The sequence below is a fragment of the Neurospora crassa genome, linkage group V (genome assembly GCF_000182925.2).
Source record: "Neurospora crassa OR74A linkage group V, whole genome shotgun sequence".
NCBI classification, from domain to species: domain Eukaryota; kingdom Fungi; phylum Ascomycota; class Sordariomycetes; order Sordariales; family Sordariaceae; genus Neurospora; species Neurospora crassa.
The window spans coordinates 5614858-5630344 of NC_026505.1; the positions used below are offsets into that span (position 1 = coordinate 5614858).

Sequence of the window (15487 nt, forward strand, 5' to 3'; positions counted from 1 at the left end):
GGGTTCTGCACTTGATGGAGATGCGTTGTCAATGGAGAAACGGGGGTACCGGTAGAATGGCTCAGGTTACGCCGGAGAGTGTGAAGATAGATGGAGATAAAAGAGACATTGCGGAATGCTGTTGACCATTAATTAAATCGTGGTTGACGGTTACACTTGTGTTCGGAGAAGAGATGCCGGATCAACAATCACCAACCCTAACCCCCGATCTTCAACTTCTGGAAACCTTCCCCAGGAACTCCATCACGAAATGCCCCACTGTCCCGAGACGTCGACGGGCATGGCATGTCTCGGGCTGAATTGACCTTTGGAGTTCCACCCCGATTAGTCGATCATTACTTGATACAATCCAACCCACTTGGTGTTGTAGGTGTAGGTCAGTGACTGTTTTCATGTCAGTGTGAATATCCTCACTTCAGACTTTCACTAACTCACTCACTCACACAAACCACTCAGACCAACCCCCCTCCTCTAACATCACCAACACAACCACACCAGACACAATGGCTCTCAAGGACTCCTACCTCCTCCCCGCCGCGGCGGACATGCACGTCCACCTGCGCAACGCCCCCGGCCCCATTGCCGAGCTGGTCACCCCGACCATCCGCAAGGCCGGCATCGACACCGTCTTCGTCATGCCCAACTTGGCTCCTCGCCCCGTCGTCACCGTCGATGAGGCTCTCGAGTACAAGAAGGCCCTCCAGGCTTACGACCCCGAGGTCAACTACCTCATGTCTCTCTACCTTCACGAGAGCATCACCCCCGATGAGATCCGCAAGGCCAAGAAGGCCGGTATTGCCGGTGTCAAGGTTCGTCGTCCCCTTCTCATTCTCATCCTCATCCTTACATACCATATCACTAACAAACCTCCTTCATGAAAAGGCCTACCCCCGCGGCGCCACCACCAACTCCCAATGGGGCGTTGTTTCCTTCGACCCCTTCCACGAACTCCTCTCCACCATGGAATCCGAAGGTCTCGTCCTCAACCTGCACGGCGAGATGCCCTCCTCGCCCACCGACAACGTGACCGTCATGAACGCCGAGTCCAAGTTCCTGCCCACCCTCGCCTCTCTGCACAGCAAGTACCCCAACCTCAAGATCGTGCTCGAGCACTGCACCACCGCCGACGCCGTCGCCGCCGTGCGCGCCTGTGGCGCCAACGTGGTCGCCACCATCACGGCCCACCACCTCTCGCTGCTCGTGGACGACTGGTCCGCCAACGTGCACCACTACTGCAAGCCGAGCGCCAAGTCGCCCGAGGACCGCCGCGCGCTGCTGCAGGCCTTGGTCACGAGCGAGGGCAAATTTTTCCTGGGCACCGACTCGGCGCCCCATGATATCTCGAGCAAGAAGGGTAAAGGCAACACGGCGGCGGGCGTGTTCACGCAGCCGTATGCGTTGGGCTATGTGTTGACTGCGCTGGAAGAGGGCATTGCGAGAGGAGATATCAAGGAGGAGCAGGTGACGGAGGAGGTGTTGGCGGGCTTCTTGAGTGAGTTTGGTCGCAAGTTTTATGAGCTTGGGCCGGCGGAGAAGCAGATCCTGGTCAAGAGGGATGGGGCGGTGGTGGAGGAGAGTCTCAAGACGGACAAGGTGGAGATTGTGCCGTACAGGAGCGGCGAGAAGACGTGGAGTGTTGAGTGGCAGTGAGTCTAGTTGTGAAGTCGAGGAAAAGGCTGGGGTTCAAAAAAAGAACAAAATGGGGGAGTTTGGGTCTGGAGAGGTTTTGTGATTTGGGTCGGCCTACGGGATGTAGGAATTGCCTTCATAGAGGTACAGTAGAAAAGCAACAGGCACATGTTTAGATGTATGAAATTGGGAGTTGTCTTTAGTTCACCGATGAATTTTTGTTCGTGTGTTTGAACTTGTTGATGACCTGGTGCTTGGATTTCATCAGGTTCCTCCCACAAAAGCCCTCATGAGCAGGGACAAAATGTTGTATTCCGTCACCCTGCGTGTTTAAAGACCACAAATGCAACCTTTCGATCTGATGCCCGGACAATGTCGCAAATAAATATTGTTAATTTTTTTAAAGCACCCTTATTAATCGCTTATGGGTTTGATCGTATGCACAATTTCCCTGTACGCCCACCCTATGTACCGTAACACCATCAACAAATAAACAACAAAAAAAGGGGTATCACCACAAGCCGTTGATCCTAGTCTCACGACACGGATGGCTGTGGTACCTCCGTCACTACCCCCGTTACGCCAGAACCATTGCTCCCACTCATCTCTCCCAAACCACTACTTTCGGCAGCCTCGTTCGCAGCCGCCTCCTCTGCCACAGCCTGAGCAGCCTGTGCCTGTTGCTCAGCATCCAACTTCTGCAGTTCCTTTTGCCTTTCCTTTTCAGCCCTATCGATAATATCATCATCATCACTCCAGAATTCATCATCATCCGGCAACTCAGGCATCGCCATTCTCTTCCAGAACCGTAGCTCCTGCCGCATGGCCTTGGCATCCACCGTCCGCTCCCATCGCTTTTCGTCCTTGTCATACTCGGCGCGGAACTTGCGCACAAGCTCGTTGGCCTTGCCGGCATGCGCCTGCATCTCCCAAATCTGCTCGCGGAGTCGGCTATTTTCGGCGCGCGCCTCAGCCAGTTGGGCGCGGTATGAGTGATGCCAGGCTGCCACGTCTTGGACGTGCTTGGCTTTGTACTCGTGGAACTTCTTGAGCATGGTGTACATGACTTGTGAGTACTGTGAGAGGAGGGCGGCGTTGGCGTCACGGGAGAATTTGGCCTTTTCCAGGGCCTCGGTGAGAACTGAAACTAGTTGGTCTATGTTTTCATCTTGGTCTGAAATTGCACAAACGCGTTAGCAGGCTTGCAGCTGTCATTCATCATATTACATGAGACTACGGGAAAACATACTCTTGAGTTCTTCGCCTGCGGCATTGAGTAGTTCGTCATTTGTGAGAGACTGTGACCTTGCCCGCCCGCGCACTTTACCAACACCCGAGACGACCTCCTCCAAGGCCCGTTGGTTTTGCGCGAGTTGTCGACTCAATTCCTCAACCAGGCCATAGATGTAGTTTAGCTCGGCTTGGTGTCCTGCCGGCGTGGGGAGGCCAACCATGGCGGCGGGCATATTACCAGCGTGCATGCCGTTCATGTCTTCTTCTTCTTCGTCTGTTGCTTCTGGTTCGTCTTTGGGCTTCGACTTGGATCTTTGTCCGGCTGGAAGCGATTTGGCTCTTCTCCGGCCTCTCGACGATATTGGGAGTTCGAGCGGAGTAGAGAGAGGCGACGTGGCTAGATTGGCATAAGCGCCGGCAGCTTCCAAGATGTCGGCAACGTTATCGCCACTGATGTCTCGAACCAGCTCAAGGTGAGGTCTTTCAGACGCACGAGGGGTGCTTGGACGTGCACGTGAAGAACGAGGTGTGTCCGGAGATGGAAATAAGGTTGCGGAACGGGGCCTCGGCGAAGGAGGAGGTGTGGGTGAAGGATCCGAAGTCGCAGCAGAATCAGGTTTCTAGTCCTTAGATGTACTCGTTCGTGTGTGTCCACGGATCCATTCAAGACTTGGCGGCTCCAGAATCTGTCTGCGTTGACGGGCTGGCGTGCTGGAAGAAGGGGTTCGGCCAGTGTCAAGATTCTCCTTCTGGGAGCCTGCCCGTGGCCGGCGTTGAGGCTCTGGAGTCACGGCAGAGCCTTGAATAAACCGAGAGCTTGTGTTCGGTGAAGTGTCCAGAGGAACTCTGCTGGCCAACCGGGCTGTTTCCTCTGTCGTGTTTTCCAGTAACTGTCGCGAATCTGGGGATGCGCCTGTGTTTTTGTCCGGACTTTGGTTGTCCTTGTCTGAGCCCGATTGGGGGCGACTCGTAGAGCGTCCCAACACTATTGTGACGGTAGATTTATCGATGCCGCGGGTATGTGGGTGTAACGATGGGACCGTATCTGGCGTCGTGATCGGGGATGGAGGAAGGATAGGAGCAGCTTTGGTTGATGTATGCGGTGGTGATGTTGATAGCTAGCGTGTGTTGGTACTGAACTCGGCTACTTTGGCTATTTTTTGTTTTTGCTAATCGAGACGTATACTAGAAGTCCTGGAACTTCGTGCGCGACTGGACAATGGGAGATTGGTGGAGAGGAAGAGAAAGAAGACTGCAGTGATGTTTGTTGCTGGGAGGTTTACTAGTCTTGGTTGTTGACATTGAATGCCCTGTCGAGGGGCACTTTCCACATCCATGCCCGCTGTTGCATTGCAGGAGCTGACCTCATGCCTGCCGGTGGGAACTGGCCCCACCTAGGTACTTACTCATGCTCAAGTAAAGTCAGTGATAAAGTCAGTGAAGGAACGCTGAAGACAGAGGCAGTTACAGTGGGTTATAGCCGCCTAGGGTACCAGTACGGGCACAACGGGCACGGGCAGCAATGGAAGGCACCTCAACCAGGGGTCCGTGCACGCCCTTCCCGCCGCCGTCACCTCAACATCAATCGCCGACCTCAACTTGGGTTTCTCGACTGAGTTCCTTGCTTAGGTTACTCCCTCTCCCACCTTTTAAAAGACACTCCCGTCAAACGTGTGTGGTTTGGTGAAATAAAGATTCGACACACACTCAAACCATCTTATCGACATTTACAGATTGGTCATTTGGGCGGGCCCATATCAATCAGTACTATCATTATTCGGGGCCACGCGCAGCACAGGAAGAGAGAGAGAGTAAGAGAGAGAGCTCAGAAGACTGACCCTCCCTCCATTCACATTCCCAGGTTTTGGTCTCAATTGATTGGCTCTTGTCTGTCACCTCTCGACGGACTCCGAGCTCTCAATCTCACTCTCAACAACAACGGAAGAGAAATCTATTTTGCGCTCTGCCAACTGTCGACACACTTCAATACCGACTGAGAGGGCGTCTACGAGGAGGCAGCGAGATATTCGAGACCGACCGTCCGAGCACTCTTGCCTGGGCCGGCAAAGGCTCATTCATATGTCCCTGAACCAATAAACAAACGGCAACATGACCACGCCAACACCCATGAAGCATACTCTTTCCCAGCAGGGGAGCGGAAGGACGCCTTCGCAGACACAGCATGGAGCAGCAGCCACTCCTCCTGTATCCACACCCTTTTCCATGGCTCATGCTGCTCTATCCCCCCACGGTTCCCGTCTCTCGCCGCAGGCAGTCAAAAAGTCCCCGGCCATTTCGGCGGCTGCCCTGCTAAACCATCCTACCAGCACCAGCGCTGTCAGCTTTGATAGTCCGTCTGCTGCCGCCGCATTCAGCAATTTGCAGCTGTCTGACCTGGATTTCAAGAGCCTGGGTGGTCTAGCTGGCCTTCAGGTGGGGAGGAACACCGAGGATGAAAAGGCCAAACGGCTAGATGAAGTCATCTCCATCCTCAGCCAAAACCGCGGTTACGTCAGTGAGGCCGGCCTGGAGAGACTGGCCCAAAAGCTGGAACTCGACTGCATGTGGGATGAGCATATGGCCGGGGAGTCGAAGCGAACGCTAATCATAGCTGGTTCGGCCCTCGAGCTTCTCATAGGCTTTACAGACAACATTGTCCAGTCACTTACCTTGGCTTTCCCCGAGTCTTCTGAGAGCGTTAACAAGCACGCCGAAGATGCAGGAAAAATCCTTCTGGAGAACCTCAAGCTGCAGCCCGGCCAAAGCCCACTGACCAAGCAGCTCGATAAGTTTTCGGTCAACTTTGAGCGTCTGGCCATCTTGGATAAGTTGAGCATTGCCTCGGTACTTAATCTGTACGAGGCTATCGCCGGAGTCTTTGACAGCCTGAGTCGGCTACATCAGTGGGAGCTACAAAAGGTTCGCGAGGATGCGTCCCTTGCCGGACGGACTGATGAGTATCTTCGCAACATCATCCTCTGTAATCGCAGCGGAACTCCTGCTATGAACGCCCGGGGCAAAGTAGGCATGAGAATTGACTACTGGAAGAACAAGCATCTTCAGCCCCCAACAAACCCACAGACAGCCGCCTATGTTGAGAAGCACGAAAAGATCTGGGGCATTCTTGTCGGATGTGCCCCCGTCAACAGGAATCTCGATGTGAATGTCCATCCCGTTCGGGTTTCTAACCATTGGATCTCCGAGAATGTTGAGTTGCCCCATATTCCTGGAGATCTACAAACGAGCCCTATGGTACACTGGCTGGAGCCCGAAGATACAATCGTTCCCCCAGATCCTGAAAAGGCTGGGGATTCTCTCCTGGGCCCGCGCCTGCCCTCGGTCACTTTCAGCGCCACTTTTGATCCTCCTATCCATATTTCCTTTGGCCTTTGGGAGCAGCTTCGGAGTATGGGCATCGGAATACCAGCCATGGACGTATCAAAGTCCTTTGACAACCTCGTGTTCCCCATAGCACCCGGTGGCTACTACGATCCAACAGAACCACGAGAGATTCACCACACAAAGGACATCAATTACCAGTTACCAGGTTCACCAGCTTGGGTATCGAGAAAACACGCCAATTCACTCTACATCTACAAACCAGTATACGGCAAGACCTTGACCGAGGCCTCCTTCTCACACCCGCAGCACCTCATCGCCATGCTGCCCTACCTCAGGCAGTACGCCTTCCTCTCCACCCTCCTAGAAAACAGCTTCAAAGAGGACACGGGTCCGAAACGGACTCCTCCCCAAACCACCGCCCACCCAGACTCCTTTTCCACAAAGACCAGCACCAACCGCGACGAATTCAACCGATTCATGAGCCTCTCCCCCACCCTCGTCAAACCTCCCAGTGACGAAGCCCCAACACCAATGGACATATCCACCTCCATGTCCATTGACGCCAGCTCCCAACCCAACCACAGCGGCACCGTACCCATGTCCATCGACGGCGGCGCCTCCCAACACATCTTCCCCTCCCAAGCCGCCCACTCCCAACCCACCTCCCACCTCTCCTCGAACAACAACAACAACCAAAACCACCAAGTCCCGCCCACCAGCAGCGGCGGCCCCAACAACCACAGTACCCTCACCCACACCTTCACCTCTGGCCCCGACCCAGAAGCAATCAAAATCGACATCAACCTGACCATGGTGCATGCGCCCCGGCTGCAAATCGCCTTCCCGTTCCGCGCCTCCGAGACCGCCATTGTGGTGCTGGAGATTCGCGAAAACGGGCAGGTGCACGTGGAATCGCAGAACGTGCTGGACGAGCGGAACAGTGTGGCGCCGAATGGACGGGAGAGGCGGGTGGAGGACTTGGGCAAGATGTTGGAGACGGTGGAGGATATTGGGAAGTGGGTGGAGTTTGTGAGGACGAGGTGGGCTTAGGGTGTCCAAGGGCTGAGGGGGGTGAGAAGATGGAGATGGTTATAGACAGAGAGAGAGGGAGACTAGAAATGGGGATGGAGATGCGAGATGGAGAATGGAGAGGCAGAGGAAGAGGCAGAGGAAAACGGAGAATGAAAAGGAAATGGGGGGAAGTTAAGAAACGGATCCAGGTTCTGAGAGAGCAGGAATTCCGATCCTCATCTTGAATTACGAATTTCCGTGGAGAGGTACGGGAGATTGTCATCATCCCCTTTTGTTGCCTAGTAGGAGTAGGAAGAGTCAAGTTCCTTCTTCGCAAGTGGCCAGCGACAATGAGAAAAAGCGATTATTGTTTTCTTCGGCTAAACTTGCAGTTTCCGCTTCGTACGTACAGATAGACACAGTCAAAAAGTTACAGGAGCCTATATTTATCTGAGTGACGACGGGGGCCAGCCAGTTTAGTTGTGAAGCGCGTTCGTATCTGGCTAGAGTAAATCTGGTTGGAGTGGATGATAGACAACCATGCCCATCTTTGATTGACTTGATCGTGGACTTGGTCTAGAGAGTTCGACTTTGTTTCAATGCCACTACAGTGACCCCTTGTCTGGGTTGTAAGTAGAGGTAGGTCCCGTACGTCTAGTATACTTGGGCAGAAGCCTCATATCCAAGGTAGACTCTCATTTATCAAGCTAACAAGGTTTCCTCAGTCGTTTTGCAAAGTTGAAGAGGAAACTTGTTTGATTGTTCTGGCGGTTCAATATCAGATACATGGCTTCGGAGGCAGTAGTGGCCAACTCGAAAGACTGATGGGAATAAAATGACCGAACTGTCGTAGCGGCAGTTATTTTGAGCATAACTCGGGTAAGATATCATCGGACCCTGATTCATGGTGATACAAACCTCAGCCGCGCGGGCTTGTATTATGTTGGGAATATCACTTAGTTCGATCGTAGAACCAACCAAGTTCACCAACCAAGTGAACAATTTGCATTTTCCCACCGTGCAATCTGTCAGTCCGCTTGAACCGTCCCTGGTCTCATCGGGGCCGACTTTCCCTTTGTACCCTTCGCGCCTGTTTCATCCTGGAGGAATTCTTGGTTGGCCAATCCAGAATTATACTCTGTTCCAAAGATATGTTTTTGTTAACATGGAAATATCAAACAAAACGAGCCGCAAATTGGAGAGTGGGACCAAGTTGCGGTTTAACTCATTTGCGGGGGATGTGAGGCTCTGTTGGCTTGGCTGGCTGGGAAGGTGAGTTGTCGCCGGCAGGTGCCACGCAGACAGTGCAGTGGTGTAACGCTGGTGGTCCGTGATCCGAACTACGATCCATCTCTGATTGGCTGTTCTATGATAGATGGAAAGGTACGTACCTCGTCAACTAGTGTCAGTACTAGTAGTGTAGTGTACCGTACCATAACGTCCGTGTATCAGGCCCGCTACCCTGAGTGGTCGTAGGAATGAACCGAACGCGGACGGTCCAATACCGCTTATGTCGTTGCTTACAAAATTGTGAAAGAAGTATATCCAAGTGTAATGTACCTACCGTGAACTTGCTCGGTTTATTCTTACGACCATTCGCCTGCGTCAAGCCCACAGGGCGAGTGGCTCGGTCCTCCAGATTCCGAGTCCCTGAAATTCCAGGAATGAGGGGAAACATCTAAGGGACCAAAGGGTTGACCCAAAGGAGAAAAAAAGGGGTGATGGTAAATACTTTGTGGAATGTGGTGTATGAAGTTTACGTCGTTGTGGGCACGCGTCATCGACAAATGGAAGCTCAGGACAGCCCCGTCAGGTGGTGTGAAAAACAGTCCGGACACACTTGTACCAAACCAGCCCGACCCCGCGAGTATCCGGACCTTTTTTTCACGCCACCTGCTCGTGTACCTGAAAGTAAGGGGAACAGACCGGAGAGACAAGCGGATTGGGTACTCCCATTCTGTCTTGTGGGAGTTGATTGGCAAAGTTGCCGCATTCCATCAAGTTGAGACAGATGCTCCAGGTGGAACAGTCGGGTGCTGGCTGGGGAAGTATCGTCCGAGTATTCGACAAACCCGAGAATTGATATAGTCGCTGTTCTGAATAACCACGGACATCAGCACAAACTTTAGTTCGTAGTGTACACGTGCAAGAAAACTGTCTTATAGTTTGAACCTCTCCGTCGTCATCGATGTTGCCAAAATGTGGATCCAAAACGGCTTCTCGAATGGACTCGTTCTCCAATTGGCGGGCAGGCCAAATGATCCTGGCAAAGCTGCCACGAACGGTTCGTCTGATTGGTCTGGGCCAGACAATCATGGTTCCCCCGTCGACAGAGGAAGGCAGATCTGGTAACTGCCGCCTATCACCGAGATCTCATTTTCTGAAAACTGGAAAGAGTAAAAGGAATCAACGGACGTGGATCGGAAGACCAGACCCAGACGACCTGACTGACGGCTTTTTTGTTGACCTCGTGACATTTGGTAGTGCAGTATCTTACTGCCCTCCTTATTCACGCTTTTGCTACCGGCACAACTGACTGGGGCGGTGAAGTTCTGCAGTTCGTCCCACAGGGTTGAAGATCCCGCCACACCACAAGAGATCCCGTCTGTCTGTCTCTGCCTGATGCGGCAAGGGTCTGAGGCGTGAATGCATCCATGGTATATATTGGGCAAAAGGAATGGATCATAAGTATTCTCCCTTTCAAAACACCCTCCTTCTGTGAGTGAAATCTGATTTCGATGCCGCGGAAAGAGCAAGCATAAGTCCAGTGAGGTCACAGTGCAATATCGAGCTAAGGCAGGCACGCTGGCAGGCCAGGGCACTGGTACCCTTGCCACTCTCTCACTGGCGCGCACCCTGCGTAATGGAAAAGTGGACGAACGCACCTGCCCCTGCACAACGCGTACAAATTGGCACGAGCAGTTGGCAGCATGTACACAGTAGCAGTGAGGTGCGCCCCAGTGTGACTACAGTAGTACGCAGTAAACAATCCCGCCGGCCAGGGCTGCAGAAGAATCCTATTACATAAGTTCCCTGTCGCTGGCCCTTTCTTGTGCGCCCATTCACTGCCTGTACAACCTTCGTACGATACGTCCCCCATCGACCTTGACAAAGTTCTCCATATCCAACCCTTGGCACTTCCCCTCAGTCTCGGATTTCCGATCCATTCTCATCCCATCCCTTACAGCACTCTGGTATTCCTCAGCGAGTTCCAAACGGCGATCACTTGTCCATTGTTGCCGATTTAGACATAGCATTTAAACTCCCTCCATTGTTTGCGTCAGCGCCCGCGTACCCCACCCCTAGGTAGCGACCGCAAACCCTCCCCGCCGCCCATACCAAATACCGACGGGAATTACATACAGTACGACGGCCTGTGATAGCGCGCGGAACCCGTCTCCAACCACACTCATCAACACTCCGGAACACTGGTGGGAGTGAGGCATCACCAACTCAATCGACAAACCGAGGCTGCCTGTGCTGGTGGTCAAGTGTGTGCGCGCAGCACCTGCGCAGTTGCCCCGATCGGCCTCTTGGCCGCAAGAGTGCAACTTTCCAAAGTTGGCGACATGCACATTGCAAGCCGCTAGGTGCAGGAAGGAGCTTTGGACTGCAACTACCTAGGCGCCCCCGCAAACTGAGGTGAAAGGAGGAGAACAGAATCTAGAGCAGCACTGGAGGAAGGAGCGAAAAGACATCGGGAGCACTTTCTGCCTCGAAGATGCCAGACTTGGTCTGGGAATGAACCGGTCTCGCCTCTCGACATCTGACGTGTTCCTGTGACAATTCCCGTCGGTTTGCTCAGCTTCTTCCCATCTCGGTTTCACTGCTTTTTCTCAACTTCTCGATTTATGCTGCTACCTGGCCATTCAACGGCTCTTTTACTTCACGACATCACGCCGCCTTTTCATTAGGTTATCGGAGTCTGGAGTTCCAGGTTGATCACTCAGCCTTCCCTTTTACGACTGTCCTCCAAACGGGCTCCTATCACCTCGCACAAACAACAACAAAGACAGACAGACATTGACTGCTGTCCAAGATATGTCATATCCGAATGGGAGTGGGGGTACGCTTACCCTACCCTCGCCGACACACATCCATTCCGTTCGATCTTTACGAAAGGCCATTGCACGATCGCCCTCCAGGGCTCGCCAAGCTTCGACTACACCAGCCGGTTCACCACAGTCCCTCTCCTCACTCGCCGTTTCACTCTCGCAACGACCTTTGGGTGAAGGTTCTACTCCGCTCAAGCCTAGCGAGCGTCTCTCGACCCGTTCATTGAGACCTGCTAGACCGGTCAACAGGCCGTTATCCAGGTCACGAATGTCGCAAAAGAGTCCCCTCAGAAGGTGCTTTGGCTCCCACAGGGACTCGGGCAACCCTATCCCACCATCCGTCTCGGCTCCTGAAGCCCGTCCCCGCTGCGGAAGCCCTTCCTCGCGCAGCCCTAGCCCGATAGCAAGCCCCGTGGCAAGCCCTGTCCACCATACCGAGGTGACACTGATCATGGACCACGCTACTTTGGAAAGCCCGCTCCCCAAGCGGCGCAGTCTGGGTCTCAGGGCTGACCTCCTCGATGACCCTCCAGCGACATCGCACCCATTCGACACCGATGACGATGCGCCCAAAGGATACGAACTGCGGTCGTCCACTCGCCGTACCACCCCGCCTCAGGATTCCGTGGCCTCGCCTGACATTTCGAGCCTACCCAAACGAACGACCTCTCTCCGTAAGAGCACCTTACAGCAACGCCATGATGATCAACGCATTTCGTTGGGTCGGCGTGTCGGAGAGAAACAGCTTAACCAGGCATCAAAAGCTGCTGCCCCTGCTACTAGCACAACCCGGACCAGGCCGAGGCTATCCCTCGATCAATATCTTCCGCCTGATGACCGCGGCAGCCCCTTTACTCAGGCGCCTTTGCCAAGCGCCTCGGTTCATCCTCTTCCTCGGCCGCCAGCCCAGCGTCACCCCTTGTCCCGGACCATCACACAGTCTTCATCCGGCTCTAGCCTCCCTGATGAGTCCCCCACGCATCCTCCTGTGAGCTTGGGCGAAAAGCCCAGAGTACCTTTGAACTTCTCAAGATCACTGCCTTTGGGAGCTCGCCCCCTAGGTGCAAAGATTCCACCGCCCGTGGCTACACCAAAATACAAGCGAGCCAAGCCATTCCAGGCTGCCTTTATGTCAACGGGACTGGTGTCCAAGATGAACCGAAACCCCGAGGCTGGCCCGCCCAAGCGTCCTGGAGATAATTCCGATATTATGCCCGACACTCCTTGCAAGAAGCAGCCTTATGACTCTTCAACGTTTCCTCCAAAACCGCTGGGAAGTGCCAGACGCCCCAGATTGTCTTTTGGCACTGCAACTACTCCTCTTCCTGATGCTTCGAGCACGCCGCGCGGCAGCCCTTTTGCTCCCCAGGACCGATCCGCGAGTCTGTTCTTCAAGCAAATTCGTGGAAACAACCTTCGAAGAGCAAGTCTGTTGAGTTTCGAGGGCGAGGATGCAGGAGACTCACCTGAGTCCGATGATTTTCCCCCGCCAACACCGACTAAGAGTCTTTTCAAGTCACAATCAACGCCAGCACACCCGCAACAGGCACAAATGACCCCCACTGCCACACGGTTCACGCATTCTGCGTCTGCTTTCGGTATTGGCAAGGAGCACAGCACTCCGAGTTCAAGCTTCGGATTTACAAGTCCACTAGGTCGACACAGCAACGGGCAGACAGATCATCCCACCACGCGTCCCACCACGGCTGACGGTGAGCCTCTCCCAGTCGGCATCAAAGACTCACCGCGGATGAGCCAGTCTCTCCCCTCCTTTACCATGCGCCGCGGACGTGGCAACTCCTTCACCACTCCTGCCCCCGTCAAGACCAACCCCACCATAGTGGAAGCCTCAGAAAAGCATACACCTGATTCAGCCAGCCCAGTAAATCCAAGGAATCCTAAGACACCCTCGGAAAGTATGGGCCCGCCTGACGGAAATTTTCTGACCATCTCAAATGCTCGCAAAGGCAATATCAAGTTTGCTCGGTCGCCGTCGACACCTACAACACTCGTCGGCCCAGGACTTCCGTCAGCAACACCTGAAGGCCAGCCACTTACCAAGGGGCAGAACCGTCGAATCAGCTCTACGCCCCAAAACGTGAATGCTCCTAGCAGTGTCGATGAAGCACTGTATAGTCGCTTCGACAAAGCTGAGGTGATTGGGGGTGGAGCCTTTTCGCAAGTGTATCGTGTTGTTCAACGCTCCACAATGGCTTCCTTTTCGTCATTTACATCAACTCCCGGCAGACATACGCCCGAGGTAGAGAAGGTCTTTGCCGTCAAGAAAATCGCTTTCTCTGGCCATGGTGAGAAGCAACGCGAAAGCAAGATGCGCGAGGTCAACGTCTTGAAGGCCCTGAGTACTTCCGACAAGATCGTGCACTATGTCGACAGCTGGGAGCAAAACGGATGTCTATACATCCAGACTGAGTATTGCACCGAAGGCAGTCTTGACGCATTCCTCAGAGAGGTTGGGCAAAACGGCAGGATGGATGATTTCCGCATCTGGAAGACATTGCTTGAACTAAGTCAGGTAGGCTAAACTGGTTTCGAATCCCCAACAATGGCTTGCTAACTGATTAACTTGCAGGGTCTTTCCGCCATTCACGGCGCTGGCTTCATTCACCTGGATCTGAAACCTGCCAATATCTTCATCGGGTTCGACGGCTATCTCAAGATCGGCGACTTTGGATTCGCAGTCCCATGGCCGGCCCCCAAAGGGGTCGAAGGCGAAGGTGACCGAGAGTACATTGGTCCTGAGATCTTGTTGGGACAGTACGACAAGCCAGCCGATATCTTTGCTCTTGGACTTATCATCTTAGAGATTGCTTGCAATGTCTATCTTCCCGACAACGGTCCAACTTGGCAGGCCCTTCGGAATGGCGATCTGACGGTTGTGCCTAGTCTTACCTCGAGTGATGGTGGTGGTATCGTTCGGGATGCACAGATTGCCACCGATGATGGCGATCTCTCTGCCTTCAGCTCAGTCACATATGACCCGAGCAACTTGTTTGGTGCGCAAAAGAGAAGCGAGCTCCAGGAACCCCCAAGGTTCATGATGGATGCCAATGATCCGCACTCACTAGACAGCGTTGTCCGGTGGATGATCCAGCCTGAGCCTGCGAATCGACCTACGGCCGAGGCTCTCCTGAAGGTAGAGTCCGTTGACTGGGTTGCTTGCCGCAGGACCGCCGGAGCAACGGTGTACGAAGGCAACTGGGGCTTGGAGACCGCTTCGACCACGGAACAGTTCGACACGACGATGACTGACGTTTGAACAAGCATCTTGGAAAATTCATCACCTTGCATCCCGGGTGGATATCGTCTTGCCGGAGAGGGGTCGGTTGTCTTGCACCGACCCTTCACCAGAAGTATATATGTGCCTAGGTTTTGTCGGTCGGATATGTTGGCTGGATATCCACCACGGATAGGATTTCGAATCATTTGGGGCCCATTGTATGAGCTCTGGGATACCATATCCTTTGTATGGGATTGCTACATTGCGACAAAGTTCCTTTCCGATCTGAACACCATTCGATAACCGTTTGGAACAGCGGTCGGTTGTCTTTCGATTGTTCACAGAGTTTAGTGGCATAGTCCGCTTCGGGCTGTGGAATCAAGGTTACTCCGAACCATTTCTCTATTCTCGCCCTCAACATTTCCTACTATTTTCCGTTATGGGCATTCAATTGGAATGCTAAGCGACCACTTTTAGAAGCCTTGGCCATCTGCTCGCTTAGCTGTATCGGCAAAGCCAGTGGCAAGACTGCAACTTAATTTCGCATGGGACAAATTAGGATCAGTCATATTTTCTGCATTTTTCTGCTACGGCTGGTTTCATTGTTATGGGTACCACAACTGGATCTTTTCTCATGCATACATCGGCGTTTGTGGCAAAGGCGGGCGATGCATTACTATAAGGGAAATGGGATGTAGAGACACCACAAGTTTCTGGCGTTTTGCGCTTCATAACTACTGTTTGCTTTACTTTGGGAGAAGGGCATATTGTCTTGTATTTCATTACGCGTATAGACGTACGTGTGTATGGACTAAAGCTGTGAGATGTAGCATTGTCTATCTATTGTTTTGAGGGAAGGAAAGGACAGTTGAATGACTGTATTTGAAAGAGGCGGTGGGTGTTTTACACGCATCAGATGGAAGATTGGTTGGTTGCTCTCGCCTTGTTGGCGTGGTAACGATGGGACAAGCGTATCACA

At 53.3% G+C, this 15487-nt stretch overlaps 4 protein-coding genes across 5 annotated transcripts; 3 read left to right on the forward strand and 1 right to left on the reverse strand.

Moving 5' to 3' along the window:
- Positions 1-247: 247 nt before the first annotated feature.
- Positions 248-1843, forward strand: NCU04323. 2 transcript variants are annotated; one of them, XM_011396353.1, is made up of 3 exons: positions 248-394; positions 457-809; positions 883-1843. In XM_011396353.1, the coding sequence occupies exons 2-3, from the start codon at positions 504-506 to the stop codon at positions 1648-1650; spliced, it is 1074 nt and encodes a 357-aa protein (XP_011394655.1). In that variant the 5' UTR covers positions 248-394; positions 457-503; the 3' UTR covers positions 1651-1843. The 2 variants fall into 2 exon arrangements, with proteins under 2 accessions (XP_011394655.1, XP_011394656.1); XM_011396354.1 differs by having other exon boundaries at positions 248-376.
- A 9-nt stretch (positions 1844-1852) lies between these two features.
- NCU04324 (hypothetical protein) lies at positions 1853-4139 on the reverse strand. The gene is made up of 2 exons (XM_955877.2): positions 2879-4139; positions 1853-2803 (listed from the first exon to the last, which is right to left on the reverse strand). Exons 1-2 carry the CDS (start codon positions 3117-3119, stop codon positions 2166-2168), a joined length of 879 nt encoding a protein of 292 aa, XP_960970.1. The 5' UTR covers positions 3120-4139; the 3' UTR covers positions 1853-2165.
- A 356-nt stretch (positions 4140-4495) lies between these two features.
- Positions 4496-7681, forward strand: NCU04325 (hypothetical protein). The gene has a single exon (XM_955878.2). The coding sequence runs from the start codon at positions 4972-4974 to the stop codon at positions 7252-7254; it is 2283 nt and encodes a 760-aa protein (XP_960971.1). The 5' UTR covers positions 4496-4971; the 3' UTR covers positions 7255-7681.
- A 2612-nt stretch (positions 7682-10293) lies between these two features.
- On the forward strand, positions 10294-15480 carry stk-29 (serine/threonine protein kinase-29). Its single transcript, XM_955879.2, has 2 exons — positions 10294-13803; positions 13861-15480. Exons 1-2 carry the CDS (start codon positions 11257-11259, stop codon positions 14545-14547), a joined length of 3234 nt encoding a protein of 1077 aa, XP_960972.1. The 5' UTR covers positions 10294-11256; the 3' UTR covers positions 14548-15480.
- The last annotated feature ends 7 nt before the right edge of the window (positions 15481-15487 follow it).